This window comes from Saccostrea cucullata, unplaced genomic scaffold (assembly GCF_032062105.1).
Source record: "Saccostrea cucullata isolate Sc308-1 unplaced genomic scaffold, CSIRO_AGI_Scuc_v1 ctg278, whole genome shotgun sequence".
NCBI lineage: Eukaryota > Metazoa > Mollusca > Bivalvia > Ostreida > Ostreidae > Saccostrea > Saccostrea cuccullata.
Window position 1 is genome coordinate 73,398 of NW_026928887.1, and position 22,501 is coordinate 95,898.

The following is a 22,501-nucleotide window of genomic DNA, read 5'->3' on the forward strand; positions in this document are numbered from 1 at the left end:
CCGAAGTACTTGACATTAACCTCTGAGAAAAGTTGATAGGCATTGTAGGAACGAATTTTGTTTTTGTTTTTGCTACCCGTTTTCGTCCGTTGGCCTTCGTCGTGCAATGTGCGTCGTGCGTTAACATTTGAAGATTTTCAGCTTCTTCTCTGAAACCGCTTAACCAATTACAACCAATTTTGGCATATATAGCATCTATGGTTGAAAGGGAACCAAAATTATGAATTTCATGGTCCCTGCCCCCCCCCCCCCCCTCCTGGGGACTGGGGGTGGGTGGGGCCAAAACCATTAAAATTTGATGCCATCTTTAAAAATCTTCTTGTTTACTCCAGGACACCAAGCAGTCAAACTGTTGGTATGATTATAAAAAGCATCTAGTCCTCCACCAAAATCGTGAAATTCATGGCCCCAGGATCAGGGGTTCCAGCGCTAGGTCGGGCCGGGCTAAGTAGATTATATAGTGAAAATGGATTGTTTCTTTGAAAATCTTCTTCTCTACTTCTGGGCAATAAATAAACTAACCAGTGCATTAGTTATGTTGAATATGGCTGTCTCTTCCAAAATTGTGAATTTCATGGCCCCAGGGTCAGGGGTTCTAGTGTTAGGGTGGGGCTATATAGATTATTTAGTGAAAATGAATTATTTCCTTTGAAAATCTTTTTTTTCCACTCCTGGGTATTAAATAAACTAACCAAGTATATAGTTTAAATTAATAGGGCTACCTCCTCCAAAATTATGAATTTCATGGCCCCAGAGTCAGGTTTTGGTGTTTGGGTGGGGCTTTATTTCAATTACTAATATATAGTGAAAATGCATAAACTATTTTGAAGTTCTTCTTCTCTGATCCTGGTCATTAAATAAACTATTAACCAAGTGCATAGTTATGTTGAATAAGACAGCCTCTTCCAAATTGTGAATTTCGTCGCCCCAGGGTCAGGGGTGGTAGTGCTAGGGTTGGTCTATTATTTAGTGAAAATGAATTATTTCTTTTGAAAATCTTCTTTTCTGCTCCTGACAAAACAAAAGTTATCTGATCACAGGAGTACAAATAACAATATTTTTTGGTGTTTTCAGTAAGAAATTAAAATAATTTATTATTCAGTCCCATAGTCTTGTATGTAATGTGACAATGACAAAAGAAAGGAAGCTATTCTCTGACTTTGTGTTTTTTGAAATAGTTTTATCTAGTGCATTTTATGAAATTCACCAAACATATTATAATTCTTTGGTATCATGTAAACTTTCCAGCAATTGAAATTCGTGTTTTAAACCAAAACACAAATTCACAATTTTGAAAAAGGACCATTGTTTATCATAATTATAAACTTAGCATGCTTACTTTTGTCATTGAATCGAAGAGAAAATGCATTTCCACTTTATAACCCCCAGTTGTACATCCCTCCCCACAGGAACCACTGACCCTGGGGCCACACATTTCAAAATTTTGGAAATTTCATCATAAATGGTTGATTAATACCAAAGAGCAGATTTCAAAGCATTAATTTATAACACCAAGCGGTGTGATAACTATTTTGGAAGAAGCACCTTTCTTCATCATAAATATGTACTTAGATCATTGGCATAATACACAGGAGCAAAGGAAAAGGTTTTCAAAGAATTCATACATTTTCGCTATATAATCATCCTAACAAGTCCTTTGCACCTTTAGCTCTCTGTATAACTATTGCATAGTTTATTGTTAATACCCAAAAGAATATTTTAAAAGAATTTTTGTATTTTTACTATATAATCAATAGAACCCCACCCTAACACCAGAACCCCTGACCCCTGGGCCATGAAATTCAAAATATTAGTTGTTTAACTTTGTCATTTTATCAAAGGCAAAGAAGATTTTCAAAGAACTTATGCAATTTCACTAAATACTAGTGATCAATAGAGCCCCGACCTAACACCAGAAACCCCGACCCTGGGGCCATGAAATTCACAATTTGAAAGAGTCAGTCTTCTTCAACATAACTATATACAAGGATAGTTTATTTAATACCCAGGAACAGAAAAGAAGATTTTTATAAGAAATTATGCATTTTTACTACATAATCTATTTAGCCCCTTGTTTCCTTTGATTCGATCCATTTGAAATAGTTTTATCTCGTGCATTTTATGAAATTCACCAAACATATTATAATTCTTTGGAAGCAGAAACTTGAAAAAGAAAGAAAACACAAAGTCAGAGAATAGCTTCCTTTCTTTTGTCATTGTCTCATTACATACAAGACTATGGAAATGAATTTACTGAAAACACCAAAAAATATTATGTGTACTCCTGTGATCAGATAACTTTTGTTCTCATAAATCGTGTTTATCTTGGTGAAATCATGCATTTTGATGGTGCGAAATTTTCCATTATTACTCTCCAGAGTTCATTCTTGAAAATAATCATGCAAAGAACTAACATATTAAATAAAAATATAAAAACATTAATTAAACAAATATAAAATTCGAAACTTTTTAATTACTTATTAATGTTGTTGTATATCAAAAGATTTGGTGTGTAGATGATGACAGGTACTTAAAAAAATCAACAGCATCGAAAATCGAATCAATATTTATTCAACAGTAACAATGTATTGCATACAAAATGTATAAAACACGTATTATCAAACTGTATTATATACAACATATTGTATTAATCACAGCACATGTATTTAGTTTTTCAGTAGTTTATTGCACTAGAAATAAACAGAAGAAGGATCCTGAAGCTCGATACCACTGAACGATGATTCAGAAGAAACGTCATATGAAAATTTTCTACAATGAAAGCAAAAGTTAAAATAAATATCAACATGTTCAAATGACTTTGTTTGATATAGAACTCCAAAAAATACATGGAAGTAGCTTTACAAAGCCATTATATATATGCTTATCCTGTAACAGAACGTTTTTCTCGCAAAGTAAAACACAGGGTGAGATTTCCAGACATAATTGATGTCTAATTGATCGTAATTATTGATTTTAATTCACTTTCTTACTATAGGAAAAGACCACAAAACCTGTTTTATACTTTGAATAATTAAAACGAAAGTTATTAAATGAGCATTACTTAGGCTCATGATCAATTAAAACTTACGGTGTATTTTCTGAAATCACATCATGTCTTATATGTGATATAGAGACAGAGGAACAGCAGCTTTCTAACTCTAATCTCTGTATATATATGGTAATTAAAACTTTTCCACTTGTGATTCTTAGGTAATTACCTTTTGGAGCGAATTCTGCGGCATCGGTGTTGACAGACGACCATAAGTATGATCAAGATAACAGCAATGGTCAATCCCAACATCCAGTACAATTCAGTGGAATCAAAGAAAGACTTCTCAACAGGTTCCCGAATAACCTCACATTCTGAAACCAAAGCAAGGTCAGACAGTCATTTGGTCTATTGTTATTCAGTAGTGAGGGGATAAAGCCTGGGTTAGTTTATTACTTTTGATAAACATTGCTTTTCGATTTCTTCAGATATTTTGATCTTTTTATTTTATTTAAAATGTTTTTAACAATGTTGGAATCTATGAAGTTGATTGGATGGAGCATTATTATTTCAAGACAATTTTGAGAGAAACTGCTTAAAATCTTACCTTGACTTTTTACTGGTGTCCATTCTAGGACACTAACAGAGGAGTTACAAGCATTACAAATATTAGTTGTTTGGCGCCACCCGTCTGGAATTCCTTCTTCATCAATGAAACAGTATCCACTCTGTAAATAGAACCATAGGTAGTAGTACTAGTGAGAGGACGATATATAAAAATTCGTAAATCTCCTTTTCTTTCTTCATTTGGAATGCAATAGAAAACTTGATTCTTTATAATTAAAGTTTTATCATTCATTTTTCTTTGTTTTGATTTTTGTTCATCACCTTTAATGAAAACTTTGGCTTTCCGTCTACTATTTCAAGGTCCTGATAGGTTGAATTATATTCATAAAACTGGAAGGATTCACTATAGGTGTTTCCGTCACTACTGAGAGAAACGCTGAACGTCCGTACAAAAACTGGACTTGTTCTTAATACACTGCGAGATGCAAACTTTTCCCTCACTGGAACTGGACATGAAATCGACATTAACGTCTGCATATCACCGTTCAATTTTGTTAATCCAGCGGATGAGGTCGCGCCATCAAACAATATCTGTTCACAAAAAGGATGCAGGTTATACGTTATAATTTTCACCATACATTTGTTTTGCACAGAAGATGTAATTTTCAATCAAATTAATTTTAACCCCTCAGTGCAACGGGAAACATTTTCGCTGTTTTCGATTAGACAGCAGATGTAAATCTATTAGATGATCCATATGTAATTTATTGGTTGTCAAGTTAATTGCAATTAGAAGAAGCAAGACGAAAATACCATATACAGTGCAATTTAAGTACCATGCATTTAATAACGGATAAATATGCAGTAAAATATCTACTTGTTCATTTAATTAACTTATTATAATAAGAGGTCTTACATGTGCAATTTCTATTTTGCAGTTGTATGATCCAGTTTCTGTAAAATCATCGCCTGCTACGAGAATTTGGTCACATGACATTTGACTGACGTCACATAAGCCGTCACCTTCGATCCCATAGATCTCAGGCGGAACAGACACATTCAGGGAACAGTCGGATGCCCCGTAAAGAGGCGGGCAAACACACGTTCCTGGAAATAAATATTACACAAATAGTAAGTCATGGATAAAAAAATCTAACTGTATTATACAAATGGACAAATAATATGGATGATATGCTTTGGTATGGTTTGAAAAAAAAAATAAAAAAGGATTTTCAAACATATGCAGTTAAGCACAGAATATAAAGAAGAAATACATTTATATAAAATATTACATACTTATATAAACACATGCATTAAATCTTAATTAATACATTATTGTTTTTAGTATTTTATAACTATTTTAAAAATATTTTAAATGATTAATAAGTTACATGAAAACATTTTGAAAAACCTTTAATTATTAATGACAGTTATTTTAGTTATATAAAATTTAATGAAAATAAAATCAGTGGTCATCAATTGTCTGTTTTGATTTATTGCACTTTGTTTTGTATACTTTTTCATATGTACTAGTAATATATAAATTTCCATTTGAATTATATGCACATATTTCACAATTTGTATGGTTGATATTTATGTTCGTATTCAATAATTTTTCATTTGTATTGTACAATTCTTAATTTTATTCTATAGCTGTCTATTTGTATTATATTTCCTTTCTAAATTTTTCTTTTAATTGTCATTATAATGTTCTACAAATGTAAAATATCTTATTTTTTATGATATATTTTTTTAATTTGCATAGTAAAATACAACAGTTGCATTTCGATATGTTTCATTTTGAATTGTATGTTTATCCATTTGTATTAACAAATAATTTGCATTCTTTTCTGATATTGATTTAATTCGGAATAAAAATCAGGAAATCTGGATAATAAATTAAATGGAGGAATATTCCTTCCATTCTGCCACATACTTAATTCGTACATGTATTTCCTATTTTAAAGAATAATACTTTGCTAATCGTTTGATTTTGAAGAATTCATGAATACCATTTACACAAGTTCCAATGCCGCTACAATCGTTTGGACATGCTATGTTACGTATCACTTCCGCCACTGATGGGGTGTTATTGCTTTCTGTATTCAAGGTCGCATTAAGTCGCAATTCCGAAACACATCGGTCAATCATAGCTTCCTTTGGATTGTCAGCCCACTCTAGAGAACCATTTGTCAACTGTTAAATGAGAAAAACAAAAATATATAACAAGATTCATATGGACTTTTACCTTTGGACAATTAATGTTGACCTCTAAATTGAAAAAAGTAAGTATTTTCTCTTTAATAAAAACGGAACCTGTTAAGAATAATTTGGATCTGAATTCATGTTTGTAATTTATAAAATGATATAAAAGCATTAAAAAAAATTCTATCGTTACTCACTACAATGTCCAAAGCACATGTTTCGATTGCATCCTCCTTGTTAACGTTAGGTATATCCTCACACAATGTAAAAGCCTTAGATTTGGACAAATGATTTTGACAAAAAGAGGTGGCATTGTTGATTGTCGTCAATGGTATGTGCTGTATAGAATTTTAAAATGATAATAATAATTTCATAATAAATCAGGAAACAGTAATTTTAATACAATGTACTTCCACTATCTTACCGAAACAACTGTTTTTATCCTTCTCTGATTCGGTTCCTGCCTCCGTACGCGTGTGACGTCATAATGTTTTAAACCATACTTTGATGATCTTTTGACCTCACAGCCTCCGCCGACTGCTACGACCTTTTCCCGCCGTCTGGTACAGTTGGATACCACGCTGGAGGAACAATCAGGAGTTCCTCTGCCATCAATTCTCATTTTCACCACGTTTTTCTTGCAGGAACATAAGTATCTCTCTCGTGGCCACTCGGCGTTACTTGAGTCGTAATCCTCAAATAGGCTTTCATTCTCAGCAACCCTGCAGTTGAATAAGAATAGAACTGAGAGATGCATACGAATAACAACAATCTCTCTCTTTTCAAACTGATTGTTTTTTATACAAATTAAGCATTATAAGAAGCGCTTGAATTGTTTTCCCCCTTAAATTCAATACACTTTTATACAAGGTATACTTAAATAAATAATTTTCATTTTGAATGAATAAGAATACAGAATAAAATCATACATCCAGGATCTGGAAAATGAATCCGGTTCCCATCTGTAATCCGACCATCCGAAGTTTCCGCAGGACTTGTTAGCGGCAGGTTCATTAAGATAATTGCCATTCCGAAGGAGAAAGTCGTCCGCACATTCATTAGAAAGTGTTCCACACAGTCCTCTTGTTTGTCCGACATCGCGGATTGAGGGATAAATCTGGAGGTTCATGTAAGTTTTTCCTCGGAGATTTACCTGAATCCTTGTTCCATATGGTGTGTACATCTTTTCCAAGTACATATACAAAAGGCTATTAAAATCTTTTTATAGACTTGCACGTTAAATATGATTGTTCTAAGTCTTTAGGTTACACTTTGTTAGCATGAGAAATTCACACAAATACCAACTGAGGACATGTTTAAAAATATGGGGAAAAGTTTATTATGCTGAAGAAAAGACTAGAAATCATAATATATAGTATTGCTATGGATATCTTACATTATACAAGTAATCGTGCCTCTTTCTGACTTCCAGGGTGTGGTCCATACAGGATGTGTACATCATCCTCCGTAGCCTCTTTCTGGACTCGCACCTGTCAATCACGAACACGTCTCTTCCGGCCTGTACCGCCACTCCACAGGTACAGTGGGGGCCTGAATTGCCATAGCAAGGCTTAAATCGGGCCTGCACCTGTGAAATGTAAACCAAATTCCAATACAATTTAAACCATACTTGTATATACGTTACTTACTTTATACTTCAATTATTAATGGCCAATAAAACTATTTTTCTTTTCAAAACTTTTAAAGTTAATGAGAGTCCAAAAAGCGCAGCATTTGTGGGTTCTGCATTAAAATAGACAAAAAGTAAATGTTTCAAATCACCTGCCGTGTGTATATGCCTTACCTGAATTGGGGCAGTTTTATGCTCATACATTATGAAATCTCCTTTCAAGTGTACATCATATGGCCTGTAAAATTATTTTAAGATACTTTGTTTTTATAATACACCCGTAGCAATTATAAATATGCATCATATACTAGTAAATGAAAAACTCAAGGGACTTAAATCAAAACTAACCGTTGGTCAAAAGTTAAAAGATGGGGGTCATTGACGGCTCGGCAGTATTTCTTGGACCATTCTCTATCGGAACCCTCTTGGATGACAATCTGTATTGTAAGGAAAACACGTACTAAATGTACATCATTAAATGCAAGGAAATGGACATGACAAGGTAGGAACAAGACTACTGTGTATTTTTATTATTTGACATACAAATAGACGTTAGTTATAGATTAAATACCTTGGCAATGCGTAATTCGTCTATAACGAAATACCATAGCTGGTTATAATTTGCTTACATTACTTTTGCCGTAATTCTTTGCATCTACTTTATTATTCTGCATTATCAGTACAAGTGAAAATATTGCATATCATAATTCTAAATACTATAGTAAAACAAATTGTGCGAATTGATTCATTTACTAAGTATTAAAACAAGAATTTATAACATTACTTTGGCGTCAACTAGAATTTTCTCATTTGTGAAATGATAGGCCTAATGCTTTAATAAAAAATTATGTCACCTTTACGGGTGGAAGCTCATAAAGTCCCCATATAGGCTGGTGGAAGTGGGCGTCAGTCCTAAGAACCACCTCGTAAGTAGCTGAGTACGTGTGTCCCTCTTCTTCTATTGCCCCAACTGGAATCTCGTAGATCTTGGTCCATTCTCTGCTTTTCAAGGAAATTCCACAATCTCTCTGTCCAGAGACAGCAGCCCCTATTGGTCCAAAATGTTGATAGTAATTTTATATCAATTACCTATTTTATGTAGGTTTTAATCGGATTTTGCTTTAATAACTACAAAAAATATCTAACGTTACCCTTTTAAATATGAAAAGTATCATTTGAGCTTGTAAAAAAAATTAGTTGAATATCGATTTTTTTAAAAGTTTGACCGCAAATGATACAAAGTGACGAGGAAAATTTAATCAATACGAAAAAAGTATTCACAAAAAAATCGATTCACAAATATGTCTGAACCTGTGCATTGGTCTTCTGATTGGTCCATCATGGCTAGGATGACGTCACACTGACTAACCAACTGGAGGCAACCAATAGGTACAGTAAGCTGAAGTTTAATTTTCCCCTCCTCTCCACGTTTAAATGTAACAACTGGCGTAAGAATCTGTATATTGACGAATGCATTTCATTTCAAATAAAACGTTTTACTGGTATATACATGCATCAACAGCAGTGGTATAAAAAAAATTAAAAGGCACTGTACAACTACTTTTTTTTTTCAATATTGATGTTAATTAGAGATAGACAGTTAGAAAGACCAATGAACTTGGAGAAAAAGTGATTTTAAAAAAAATCAAAAGCACTAAACAAAGAGCAGACTTTTGACATCAAAACAATTGCTAAGTAAAAAAAAGAACTCATTTGGTGCTTAAAACTTAGACCTAACTTGGCAAACAAGGGCACTAAGCAGTGGAGGATCTTTTTCGAGCAAGCAACATGGGACATGGTTAATATTCATCATCTGTACACCTGAGAAACCCATGGTGTTGAAACAAATATAAAATATATTCATTACTTTAATTCCAAAGTGTAAAATATGTGCTGAGGAATTACTTTGATTCCTAAAAACTGTTCTTGGCTTTTTCTTGCTTCAATAATTGTTCCATCGTTGCTGAGCATATCCACACCACAAGATATCTGGAAATAAATGACAGTTTTACAAAAATCCATAAAAAAGTCATTGATTTATATCACTCTTGCATTAAACATGAAATGAAATATGCTTTTAACTTACATTTCTTCCAAGAGTTTTAAAATTATCTCTTTGAAGATAAATATAGGTTCTGTAAATATTCTCCAGGGTAGCCGAGAAGGAAGAATCGAACACGTCGTCAAAGTACCAAGTTATGTTAAAACGGAAGCCACTTGCATTACTCGCATTAAATGTGCATCGTGCTTGGAAAACTTGGCTTATACCGTCTGGAACAAGATGCACTTCTACTTCTGCACTAGAGAGTGTTGGACTTGGTGAAGGTGCTGCCAAAACAATAACAGACATCATTATGTACTTACATCGCTTAAAAGTTGTTCAATTTATGATTATGACCGTCGCTATAGTATTTGTCATTTCATAGTTCCTTGATCAAAACACGTATTTGTTGATTCCAAATTTCGATAAGAGTATTGTTTTTATGACATTTTTTGTAATTATGCTTTCAAAATACGATATTTTCTTTAATTAAAAAAATCCAAATCCGATTATGACTTACTTTGCTGAGAAGTTGAACTCATTTGAATCGTTGTCATGGGATTTGAGGTTGTGGGAACATTGGTATCTGTGAAAAATGAAACAGTTGTTTTTATATCGCATGATCTTTTTTATAGATGAATATTACAGTAAAGCGCATAACACAGCTATTCAAAAGAGCAAATCAAGTAAAGTCGTAATAGTTCCTCTTTCTTAACAGCTATTTTAGATAAAAAATTATATCATTGTTTAATTGGAATGACAATCACATCATTTTTGATAACCGCAATTTTAACTTTTCGATGGAGTAACCGATTAACCGAATACTCCGATCAAATACAGTAGTCGGTTAACAAGTTATTCGTTGATATCCCTAATATTAATGATCTTTATATCACATCCCCCTACCATAAATGCAGTATGCACTGGAGACAATGGTTTGTCGGAGTTGATAAACTCGATGTGTTCCACAGTTACGAATCTTAACAGAAATAGTTATTCCACAGTCTGTATTAGTTACAATACACGCTGTTCGATCAACCTCACCATCTTCTTCTAAAGATACACTGCCTGCGTTAATGAAAAAATCATTTATTTATGTATATATTTTAGAAAAATCTCGAGAAACATGAATATAGAGCGATATGGGAAATATTTACAGGAAGAAAAACTTACCATTTATCCAAATAGGATTAATTGTCCCACAGTGATACCTCCTGGCACTCGACGTTAACAAATCATATTTTCCAGTTCCATACCACCCATACACAAGCGAGTGGTCAGAGAGACTAGAGGTTGAGTTTGCCTGAATTTGATTGGTATGAAATCTCTTTTCAATATTTGTCAAATTTGTATAATGGACACATGGATCCACTGTGACAGGTGTACTTGTTGGTTTCATGGAAGAGTAAGATGAAGTTGGAATAGGCGACTCTGTAGATGTATTCGATTGTATCATTGTAGTTGATGTTGGCGATTGTGTTGTGTTTCCATTTGTTATTGTTGTTGTCTGTGGTGAACTTGACTGAATCGTTGTATTTGGCTTTAACGTTGTGGGGACACTTGCATCTGGAAGGTGAAATAAAATCCTTAAACATTTTCATGTTAACTTCATAGATGAAAATGTGTCTAATTATTTGGAATGGACGATATCAAATAAGTTATAAACATCTCTTTCAAAGCAGTTATTTTTCAATATATAATTATTAACTATTATATTTCACATCATCGTACCATAAATACAGTAGGCGCTGAAGACAAATGTAGGTTGAAGTCGATAAACACGATATGTTCCACAATTACGAATCTTCACAGAAATAGTCATCCCACAGTCCGTATCAGTAACAATACATGCTGTTCGGTCAACCACACCGTCTTCTACCAGAGGTATCTTGCCTGCAATAGGATTATGATACAAATGTGTTAAATACAGAAACTTTCAAAACATTACAATTATATAAAAAGGAAGATAATTGCATGTCGACAAAAAATTACCATTTATCCAAATAGGATAAAATGTCCCACAGTGATAACTCATGGCACTCGACGTTAACAAATCATATTCTCCAGTTCCATACCACCCATACACAAGCGATTGATCAGAGAGAATGGTGGTTGAATTTGCCTGAATTTGATTGGTATGAAATCTCTTTTCGATATTTGTTAAATTTGTATAATAGACACATGGATCCACGGTGACAGGTGTTGTAAAACCTTTTGATGTTGTTGAACGCTTGTCAGTAGATTCTGTCCAGTCTGGTTTCATGGAAGAGGGTGATGAAGTAAAGATAGGTGACTCTGTAGTGGTAGACGTCTTTATTGTTTGCAACATTGTAGTTGATGTTAACGACTGTGTTGTGTTGCCCTGTGTAGTTGCTGTAGTCGGTGGTGAAGTCGGTTTCGAAATTGTAGGAGCATTGTAATCTAGGAGAAAAAAATAATCTGTAAATTTTTCAATGTGTTACTATTTTTTTCCCTAAAAGTTCCAATTCCTAGGATGAAGTATCTTAACTACAGGGATGCATAGACTGCCAAAAAAAGGAAATCCTTCCTTCATTACAATTAATTTAAAACATATTTGTAAATATTTATGATTTCAAATCACGTCCACGTACCATAAATGCAGTATGCACTAAACACAACAGTGGGTCGAAGTTGATAAACACGATGTGTTCCACAATTACGAATCTTCACAGAAAAAGTCATCCCACAGTTCGTATCCGTAACAATACACGCTGTTCGATTCACCTCTCCATCTTCTACCGTAGGTATATTACCTAAAATAGGATTATTACAAAAAAAATCTATACCATGTTTAATACTACCAGAAAATCCTTATAGAAGAATTCGAGAAACCTTTCTTAAAATCACACTGATGTGAAAAAAGAAAGAATTGCAGATAAAAAGTGCTTACCATTTATCCAAATAGGATAAAATGTCCCACAGTGATAACTCATGGCACTCGATGTCAATAAATCATATTCTCCAGTTCCATACCACCCATTCACAAGCGAATGGTCAGAGAGACTAGAGGTTGAGTTTGCCTGAATTTGATTGGTATGAAATCTCTTTTCGATATTTGTTAAATTTGTATAATGAACACATGGATCCACGGTGACAGGTGTTGTAAAAGCTGTTGTTGTTGTCGAAGGCTTGTCAGTAGATTCTGTCCAGTCTGGTTTCATGGAAGAGGGTGATGAAGTAAAGATAGGTGACTCTGTAGTGGTAGATGTATTTGTTGTTTGCAACATTGTAGTTGATGTCAACGACTGTGTTGTGTTGCCCTGTGTAGTTGCTGTAGTTGGTCGTGAAGTCGGTTTCGAAGTTGTAGGAGCATTGTAATCTGGGAGAAAAGAAGTCATTTTAATTTTTCACTTGCAATTAATTTTTTGGCTATATAAAAATCATTCTTGGGACGAAACCTCTTCAAAACATAATGCAGGGAATCTTAGAATGCTGCAAAATATACAAAATCCTTCCTTCTTTGCAGTTATTTTGAAGCATATTTGTAAACATTTATAATTTCAATCCACGTACCATAAATGCAGTATGCACTAAACACAACAGTAGGTCGAAGTTGATAAACACGATGTGTCCCACAGTTGCGAATCCTCACAGAAAAAGTCATTCCACAGTCTGTATCAGTAACCATACACGCTGTTCGATTCACCTCCCCATCTTCTACCATAGGTATATTACCTGCAATAGGATTATTAAAAATAATATCTATACCATGCTTAATACAACAAGAAAACCCTTTTAGAAGAATTCGAGAAACCTTTCTCAACATCCCACTGATGTGAAAAAAGAAAGTATTGCAGAAGAGAAAGCTAACCTTTTATCCATATAGGATAAAATGTCCCACAATGATAACTCATGGCACTCGACGTTAACAAATCATATTCTCCAGTTCCATACCACCCATTCACAAGCAAATGGTCAGAGAGACTGGAGGTTGGGTCAGCCTGAATTTGATTGGTATGAAATCTCTTTTCGATATTTGTTAAATTTGTATAATGAACACATGGATCCACGGTGACAGGTGTCGTAAAACCTGTTGTTATACTTGAAGGTTTGTCAGTAGATTCTGTCCAGTTTGGTTTCATGGAAGAGGGTGATGAAGTAAAGATAGGTGACTCCGTAGTGGTAGATGTATTTGTTGTTTGCAACATTGTAGTTGATGTCAACGACTGTGTTGTGTTGCCCTGTGTAGTTGCTGTAGTCGGTGGTGAAGTCGGTTTCGAAGTTGTAGGAGCATTGTAATCTGGGAGAAAAGAAAACATTCAAATTTTTCTATGTGTTTGTAACAAACTGAAATTCTTCATTACATTGTAAATAAATCCCCTGGGTTCACCCTTCCGGTAACTTGTGTAATAACCCTGTGGGGAGCCCCTAAATTCCTTTAGTTCCCATAGTAACATAGCAGCCTGTGGGGAGCCCCTCGTTTTACTTTAAATAGTAAGGTTAAAGCGTGCTCTGTGGAGTACCCGGGAAAAACATCAGCCGATAGACGTGTTCGTCTAGTGCTACCAGGGGGCCTGTAGAAAACCACATGGGTCTTATGCCTTATTTTCATGCCTAAAGTCTCTCTACAGAATGTTGTTTGAAATTCTTTATTTGAGAGTAGCCAATTCCATGTTATGGTGTGTAGACCGTAGCGTGTGAGTGATGTCGACACATCTCTAAAACCAGTTCTGTGAGTTACTAGTATATCATCGGGCGGTGACCCTCATTGAACATTTCATTATCTGAGTTAAAGTTATTATATGAACGAAACATTGTGAAAGTTTGAGAATTATAACTATTGTGAATTTGGAAATAATTCTGAATATTTAGTTTCATTGAAAGACATTTCAAAGTGTTGAGCCTGGCGTCGGACCATTGTCTCTGGAACCCGAGAGGAACCCAGTGTGCCACGCAGCCCGTTATTAATTAACATTGTTCCGTGCAGCCATACAAAAAGGAAACTGTAAAAATCTATTCTTAAAGGATTTCCGCACTTACGGAAGGACCAGGACAAACGGGACCTATTCATACCAAGGGACATGCGCACTGACTGACTGAGGACCAACAATTAACAAAAATTTTTCTATTTTATTTTTGTACATTTTTTATTTTTTGGTTAAATTCTTTGTTAAAATTTCTGTTTACTTTGTTCTTTAATTTTGTTATTAAATTTTGTTAAAATTTTAAAGTTCTTCTTTTGATTTTTGTAAGTTCATCAGGGTGTATAACCCACACCCTCACAGTGTTATTAATTTTATTTCCTAAAATATCCAATTCCGAGGACGAAATATCTGAACTACAGAGATTCTTAGAATGACAAACAAAAAAGGAAATCTTTCCTAGTTTAAAGTTAATTAAAAACATATTTGAAAAAATAGTTGTAATTTCATTTCACGTCCACGTACCATAAATGCAGTAGGCACTAAACACAACTGTAGGTCGAAGTTGATAAACACGGTATGTTCCACAATTACGAATCTTCACAGAAAAAGTCATCCCACAGTCCGTATCCGTAACAATACACGCTGTTCGATTCACCTCTCCATCTTCTACCGTAGGTATATTACCTAAAATAGGATTATTACAAAAAAAATCTATACCATGTTTAATACTACCAGGAAACCCTAACAGAAGAATTCTAGAAACCTTTCTTGATATCACACTGATGTGGAAAAAAGAAAGAATTGCAGAAGGAAAAGCTTACCATTTATCCAAATAGGATAAAATGTCCCACAGTGATAACTAATGGCACTCGACGTTAACAAATCATATTCTCCAGTTCCATACCACCCATTCACAAGCGAATGGTCAGAGAGACTAGAGGTTGAGTTTGCCTGAATTCGATTGGTATGAAATCTCTTTTCAACATTTGTTAAATTTGTATAATGGACACAATGATCCACGGTGCCAGGTGTTGTAAAAGCTGTTGTTATACTTGAAGGCTTGTCAGTAGATTCTGTCCAGTTTGAATTCATGGAAGAGGGTGATGAAGTAAAGATAGGTGACTCCGTAGTGGTAGATGTCTTTGTTGTTTGCAATATTGTAGTTGATGTTAACGACTGTGTTGTGTTGCCCTGTGTAGCTGCTGTAGTCGGTGGTGAAGACGGTTTCGAAGTTGTAAGGGCATTGTATTCTGGGAGAAAAAAAGAACATTCAAATTTTTCTATGTGTTATTCATTTCTGCCATAAAACATCCAATTCCAGGGACGAAATATCTTAACTACAGGGAATCTTAGAATGCCAAACAAAATAGGAAATCCTTCCTTCTAAGTTATTTTAAAATTAAGATGTGAATACTTTTAATTTTATTTACTGTCCACGTACCATAAATACAGTATGCACTAAACATAATAGTAGGTCGAAGTTGATAAACACGGTATGTTCCACAATTACGAATCTTTATGGAAATAGTCATCCCACATTCCGTATCAGTAACAATACATGCTGTTCGATCAACTACGCCATCTTCTACTGTAGGTATATTGCCTGCATCATAATGATAAAAAAAGTAATGTCTATATTTTCTTTCATACATCAAGAACACCCTCCAAAAGAATTCGAGAAAACTGTAGAAACATCACATAATGTGAAAAAAGGAATTACTGAAGAAAAAGCTTACCGTTTATCCATATAGGATAAAATGTCCCACAGTGATAACTCATGGCACTCGACGTTAACAAATTATATTCTCCAGTTCCATACCACCCATACACAAGCAAATGGTCAGAGAGACTGGAGGTTGGGTCGGCCTGAATTTGATTGGTATGAAATCTCTTTTGGATATTTGTTAAATTTGTATAATGGACACATGGATCCACGGTGACAGGTGTTGTAAAAGCTGTTGATGTTGTTGAAGGTTTGTCAGTAGATTCTGTCTCGTTTGGTTTCGTGGAAGAGAGTGATGAAGTAAAGATTGGTGACCCCGTGGTGGGAGATGTTCTTGTTTGCAACATTGTAGTTGATGTTAACGACTGTGTTGTGTTGCCCTGTGTTGTTGTTGTTGTTGTATGTTGTGACGTTGATTGAATAGTTGCATTTGGTTTTGACGTTGTGGGGACACTGTAATCTTGCGAAAGAAATTATATGTTTACTTTTTTTCAAATACATTCATAAAAGACAGTCTAGAACGAGGTAATTGACGCATGCATTCATCAAAAGCGATAACAGTAACATAACGTACCTGAATTTTCCAATGTTGTTTCTTGAGATTCCAACGTGGTTGGATCTGTTGCATTGATAGTAAGAGTTGTTTGTGAAGACGGTTGAGTTGAGCTTGATATATTGCCTGTCAGATTAAAACTTGGATTATTTGTAGTTGTTTCATGAGGTAAAGCTGTAGTGGAATTCGTGACGTTAATGGCATGAGTTGTTGATTTAGTTTGACGAGGTGTGCTCGATGCGTTAGTTATCATCTCAGATCCCGGATTTTCAGTAGTTGTTATCTGAGGGATAGCCGTCGTAGAATTTGTGACGCTGACTCCAGTTGATGGTACAGTAGTGCGTGTTGTGCTTGAAGAGTTAGTTGTCATCGCAGTCCCTGAAAAATTATGATTTATTTATTGCATTAATAACCATATCATGTCACCGTCATCAAATCGTAGAATAATTTATGACTAAAAGTATACTTTTTAGTAAATATAAAACCGAAAAATGATTGGTTTAAATGGATTGATTGTACATTGTTTAACGTCCCTCTCAAGAATCTTTTACTCATATGGAGACGCCACCACTTGCCGGCGGAGAGCTGCAAATTTTGGCCTATACTCGGCACTTAGGGCCATTGAGTAGGGAAGAATCTTTTTCGTGACAACTCCTACTGCGACACGGGACCTCGGTTTATACGTTCTCATCCAAAGGACCACAATGGGATTCGAACCCGCGACGTAAGGATCAACTCCTTACTTCGCGGATCTAGAGCAGACGCTCTAACCACTGCGCCAAGCGGGCAACTGATAGTTATTATCCCAGTGAAAAGAGGATAGCTGACTAAGCTTCAGTTAAAAATACCAATGAATCTAAAGGAAATTTTAATGATGACACATGAAATAACATAAGCTGAAATTACTATCAGTTATGGAGAACATTAAGTACCGTTGGATACAATTGTAGTCACTGTACTGGTGTATTGATCTAAGGTCGTTTCATCTTTTTCTAACTCGTCTGTAGTTGTTAGGGTTGTTTTTGTCGCACTGCTGTCTCGTGTCGTTTGGGTTGTAGAGAATGTCGTGGTTGTGACATTGGTAGAGGGGTTGGACCCTTTCAAAACATTAATAAGATTGTGCATATATTTTTATATTAAATATATATTTAATACCGGTATCTGTTGCCCGTTTTACAAAAGAACTTACGACTAAGATCAAAAGCTTAAACTGCATGTAAACTCGTTCAAAATTAATTATCTTGTTTAAAATTACCATCTTGAAATAAACTTTCTGTATAACTTTTATAAAGATTAATTCATCTTCATTCATTTTAATTTTGAAAGTTATCAGCAGAATTTAGTTTTGGCCTCAGTCGTGAGTTCTTTTTTAAAAGGGACCCCTGATCTATTTAATCGATATTATTTTCCAATATTTGATTAATGATATTTTTAATATGCTACAAATATGTTGTGTCTAATTAAGAAAAAAAAACCAAATTATTTCTTTCAAAATTCGTACATATTTGCTTTATAAGGAACCTCTCTCAAAAATTCAGTTGTTTCTGATATGTATCTAAATATTGTTAATTTATTAATCCATTTACCAAAACAATATCCTGAGCTCTTAATATCGGTTGGTTTCAAAAAATAAACTCGGTACGTGCCACAATTTTTCACGTTTATCGAAACAGTTTGATGACACCAATTGTCGTCATCACCATAGAAACAGACGGTTCTGGTCACCACCCCAGCTGTTACATTCGGTATGGAACCTGCAGTGTGTTGTTTAATGTTAGAAATAATGTTCAAGCTAAAAAGAATAATATTCGAAATATTAAGAGCATTTTCTAAAATTGATAAATCTAAATGATTAAATGAATACGATGTCGCTACATGTAGTTATATACAAAGGTAATAAATCAAAATTTTCTTTATGTAAACTTTATGAAGAATGTAAGTTTTCACACACTTTTTTCCTTTATAATTAAAGATTCCTCTAACCTTTTAGATACCCTGGATACACGGTTCCACAGTGATATAGGGTCGGCCTAATTACTGGAATATCCAGGTTACCAGCGCGGTACCAGTGTTTTGGTAGGTCCTTGTCGTCAATGAAAGAACTATTTTCATTGACAACGTTCTGTATAAAGCGATCTTCATAATTTGGAAGGATTGAATAGCTTAAACAAGGATCGGCCTGGGATGTAGTGTGGGGTTTAGTAGTTGAATTAGTTGTCAATTGTTGGGTAGTTTGAGTTGATATTGTAATGTGGGACGCGGAAGTTCCATAATCTGCAGTGCTATATTGGTCTGAGGTCGTTAACTCTAATTCCAAATCATTTGTAGTAGTTTCTTGAGGTTTTGAAATGGTTGAATTCCCGATTTCGTTTGTAGCAGTTGTACGCAAAGTAAATGGTGTGGTTGATCCAACGGAGCTCGTAGTAGACTCTAATGTAAAAAAAAAAAACTGACTAATTATTCTATTACACGAGCAAATTGCATACAACTTGATTTAATCACATTTATTTTCAAGACTAATTTTATACATGATTACAGAAAACTATACTTGGGATATAGTATATATATATATATATATATGTAGATTGCCATGATAGGTAGTTTCAAATTATTTTTTTTATTAATATACATATGTACATTGGTCTTATAATTGCTTACAAAACAGAACTAATCTAAATACCCCGGTATGTGTTTATTAAAGAACTTATTATCAAAGAATCCATATCATTCGTATCTGGTGTTCTTAAACGTGTTTTTTTTTCTGATATTCAATACAGTGTTAGTTAAATATATTCACTAACAAACTAACTAAAATACTAATTTTAAAGGTAATTAGATATATTTTGGAGTGTACACACCTGTTTTCTCCATTCCTGAAAGAAAGAAATATGTATGTGTAGACATCTTAGAACATAAAAAAACAGGCAAGTGAAATACGATGACAAATTATCCAAATATGTAAATAAGAACACACCAAAACAGTAGGCTTCGTCGTTACTCGGTGTTGGGTATAAATAATATACTCTGTAGACGCCACAGTTCTTCACTAATATCTGTAAATGGTGGACGCAGTAGTTTCCTACCAGGTGACCCAGAAAACAAACTTTTCTTTCTGCCACACCATCTGTGGTGTCTGGAATCTCCCCTGATAACAAAAAATAATAATAACAACATGTTATATCATCAAATTATTTGAATAGCCTTGTTAAAGATTAAAAATATAACTGAACAAATGTTTTGCATGAAATGAATTCCGACCTTATACAAATGAATCATTATTTTTCAAGCAAAATGGAAATATGAGAATATTGCCACATAGCCATGAATGGATAAAGACATGTGAAAATAACATTTAGTTTCGAAAATATAACTCCTATCTTAAAACGAATCGGTATGTTTTTAATTGATTTTGAATAGGAAGGAAATAGAAAAGAAATAGTGAGTTTTCTTTGGTGCTTCAGTATGATTCTTTGTGTCGTTTTTCTTCAGTATGATTCTTTGTGTCGTTTTTTTTCAGTGTGATATTTTGTGTCGTTTTTCTTCAGTATGATACTTTGTGTCGTATTTCTATGTAATTCTATACAAAAGTTTGCAAAATTTATTTTATATTTGTGACAGAATCTAACACATTCTTCTACTACTTTATCTTGCAAACATAATCAGATTACTAAATTGAATATAAGTCCATAAGAAATATTGCTGATTTCTGAAATAAAGTTTGTCTGATATATCTTTAATTGGTAAAATAGACTAAGAACCACATAGTGATTAGTTAATTTACAAAACAAGATTAGTCAAATTACACAAAATTAGCTCTGTTATACGGTAAAAAGGCAGTATTGATTCTACTGAAACAAAGAGAATCATAATTATTCTATAATACATAGCGTCTTTTTTTTTTAAATTACCATCCATCCAAGCGGGAAATATTGTTCCACAGTGGAGAAGAGAAGGGGTGATATTAGGCATGTCCAGGGAGTGTCCTGCCCGATACCATCCCTCCTCCAGATGACGGTCATGAACGAGGGCCCCCGTGGATCCATTCAGAACATTGGAATAGTACCGGTCATAATCATTAGGAAGAGGAGAATAATTGTAACAAGGGTCCAGTTCCGGTTTACTTGTAACATTTTCTTTTTCTGATGATGTTGTGACGTCATCAGTAACAGATGTTGTTGTAACAGAGAGAGAACTGTTGTCGTTTTCAATATCTGTAAATTATTTTACAAATTTTATAATGGTTTACCTTGATAAAAATGAATTGGTTTGACTGTAAAAAGATTGATTTTGTAAACTCTTTGATCATATAATTCCATTTGCTTTTTTTTTCTTAGATAACAAGTTTTGTGACAATTGTGCTCTAAGATATTATTTTAAAATTAAAATTAAATTGAACATTTTTCATACTTACCGATTCTGTCTGTCCCTATAAAAGATATGTTAGACCTTTACTTACGGTGGAAATTACTCGTATTGAAAATCAGTCATGCATAAACATGTTGTACTTGAATTTTTAACCTTTTATGAAACACGACAGAGTTACAGAACAAATATTGTTGATACAGAGTACAATATTTTGTACTCACCAAAGCAGTAAGCCTCGTCATTGCTTGGTGTGGGAGGAAGATGATACACCCTGTATATTCCGCAGTTCTTAACTTTTATATCAATATGGTGAGCACAAAAATTTCCAACAATGTGACCCAGGAAACACACCCTCCTCACTGCTTCTCCTTCAGAAGTGCTTGGGATACTTCCTTAAATAGGTAATTAACAATTTTTCAGATGGATTTATGTCGTAATAATTTTGCAAGTAATATGAATACACGAAGGTATTTTAATTTAATTATTTATTGAAATTTCTTTTTGCAAATGATAAAGAAAGATTTCGCCAAGGAAAACTCCATTTTATAGAAACAAATTTTATAATACGTATCTCTATTTGCATATAACAGCACCTAATATAACAAAGTAAACCGTTGACATTTATCGGAAAAGTAGACTAACCACAAATTGAATAGTTGACTTAAACAACTAGTTAATTAGCCAAATTACACAAAAGTTAGCTCATTTGTACTATTAAAAGTCAGTTTTGATTCTATAGAAACAATTAGAATCATTTTAATTCTATATTGCATACATTCTTTTTTAAAATCTTACCATTCATCCAGGCAGGAAATATTGTTCCACAATGGAGAAGAGAAGGGGTGATATTCGGCATGTCCAGGGAGTGTCCTGCCCGATACCAACCCTCTACCAGATGACGGTCATGAACGAGGGCCCCCGTGGATCCATTCAGAACATTGGAATAGTACCGGTCATATGCATTAGGAAGAGGAGAATAATTGTAACAAGGGTCCAATTCAGGTTTACTTGTAACATTTTCTTTTTCTGATGATGTTGTGACGTCATCAGTAACAGATGTTGTTGTAACAGAGAGAGAACTGTTGTCGTTTTCAATATCTGTAAATTATTTACAAAATTTAAAATGGTTTACCTTGATAAAAATAAATTGGCTTGACTGTAAAAATCATCGACTTTTGAAATTAATATTTATTATCATTTTATTTGTTAATAAGATAAGTTCATGACACCATATATTTTACTCAGATAATGATACAAACTGAAATGATGCATTCTTTACATACTTACCGGCTCTGTTTGTCCCTATAAAGGATATTTTTGGCATTAACTTATACACGTACAAGAAATTATTGAAAACCAATCAGGCATAAACATATTATGATTGAATTTTACAGCTGAATAGTTCAAAAAAGAAAGAGTCACAGAATAAACGTTGTTGAAATAGAACACTATTTTTTGTACTCACCAAAGCAGTAAGCCTCGTCATTGCTTGGTGTGGGAGGAAGATAGTACACCCTGTATACTCCGCAGTTCTTAACTTTT

At 34.0% G+C, this 22,501-nt stretch overlaps 1 protein-coding gene across 1 annotated transcript; it reads right to left on the reverse strand.

Annotated features, from left to right (window-relative positions):
* Positions 1 to 2,550: 2,550 nt before the first annotated feature.
* On the reverse strand, positions 2,551 to 20,659 carry LOC134279043 (mucin-2-like). The gene is made up of 32 exons (XM_062761383.1): positions 20,503 to 20,659; positions 19,569 to 19,739; positions 19,453 to 19,467; positions 18,578 to 19,024; positions 18,181 to 18,348; positions 17,527 to 17,691; positions 16,616 to 16,972; positions 16,055 to 16,501; positions 15,760 to 15,921; positions 13,265 to 13,693; positions 12,967 to 13,128; positions 12,344 to 12,772; positions 11,164 to 11,325; positions 10,606 to 10,998; positions 10,339 to 10,500; positions 9,953 to 10,018; positions 9,478 to 9,719; positions 9,297 to 9,380; positions 8,703 to 8,847; positions 8,246 to 8,439; positions 7,740 to 7,828; positions 7,566 to 7,629; positions 7,158 to 7,349; positions 6,691 to 6,944; positions 6,186 to 6,483; positions 5,959 to 6,099; positions 5,569 to 5,752; positions 4,473 to 4,663; positions 3,878 to 4,147; positions 3,597 to 3,717; positions 3,219 to 3,363; positions 2,551 to 2,769 (listed from the first exon to the last, which is right to left on the reverse strand). The coding sequence occupies exons 1-32, from the start codon at positions 20,561 to 20,563 to the stop codon at positions 2,691 to 2,693; spliced, it is 6,489 nt and encodes a 2,162-aa protein (XP_062617367.1). The 5' UTR covers positions 20,564 to 20,659; the 3' UTR covers positions 2,551 to 2,690.
* Between the last annotated feature and the right edge of the window lie 1,842 nt (positions 20,660 to 22,501).

Coding starts and splice junctions, on each gene's coding strand:
- LOC134279043 (XM_062761383.1), bottom strand. CDS start 20,563: ATGCCTAATATCACCCCTTCTCTTCTCCACTGTGGAACAATATTTCCC. Junction 10,999..11,163: donor CAGCGCCTACTGTATTTATG/GTACGATGATGT, acceptor TTCACCTTCCAG/ATGCAAGTGTCCCCACAACG. Junction 7,350..7,565: donor ATAAAACTGCCCCAATTCAG/GTAAGGCATATA, acceptor TACATTTCACAG/GTGCAGGCCCGATTTAAGCC.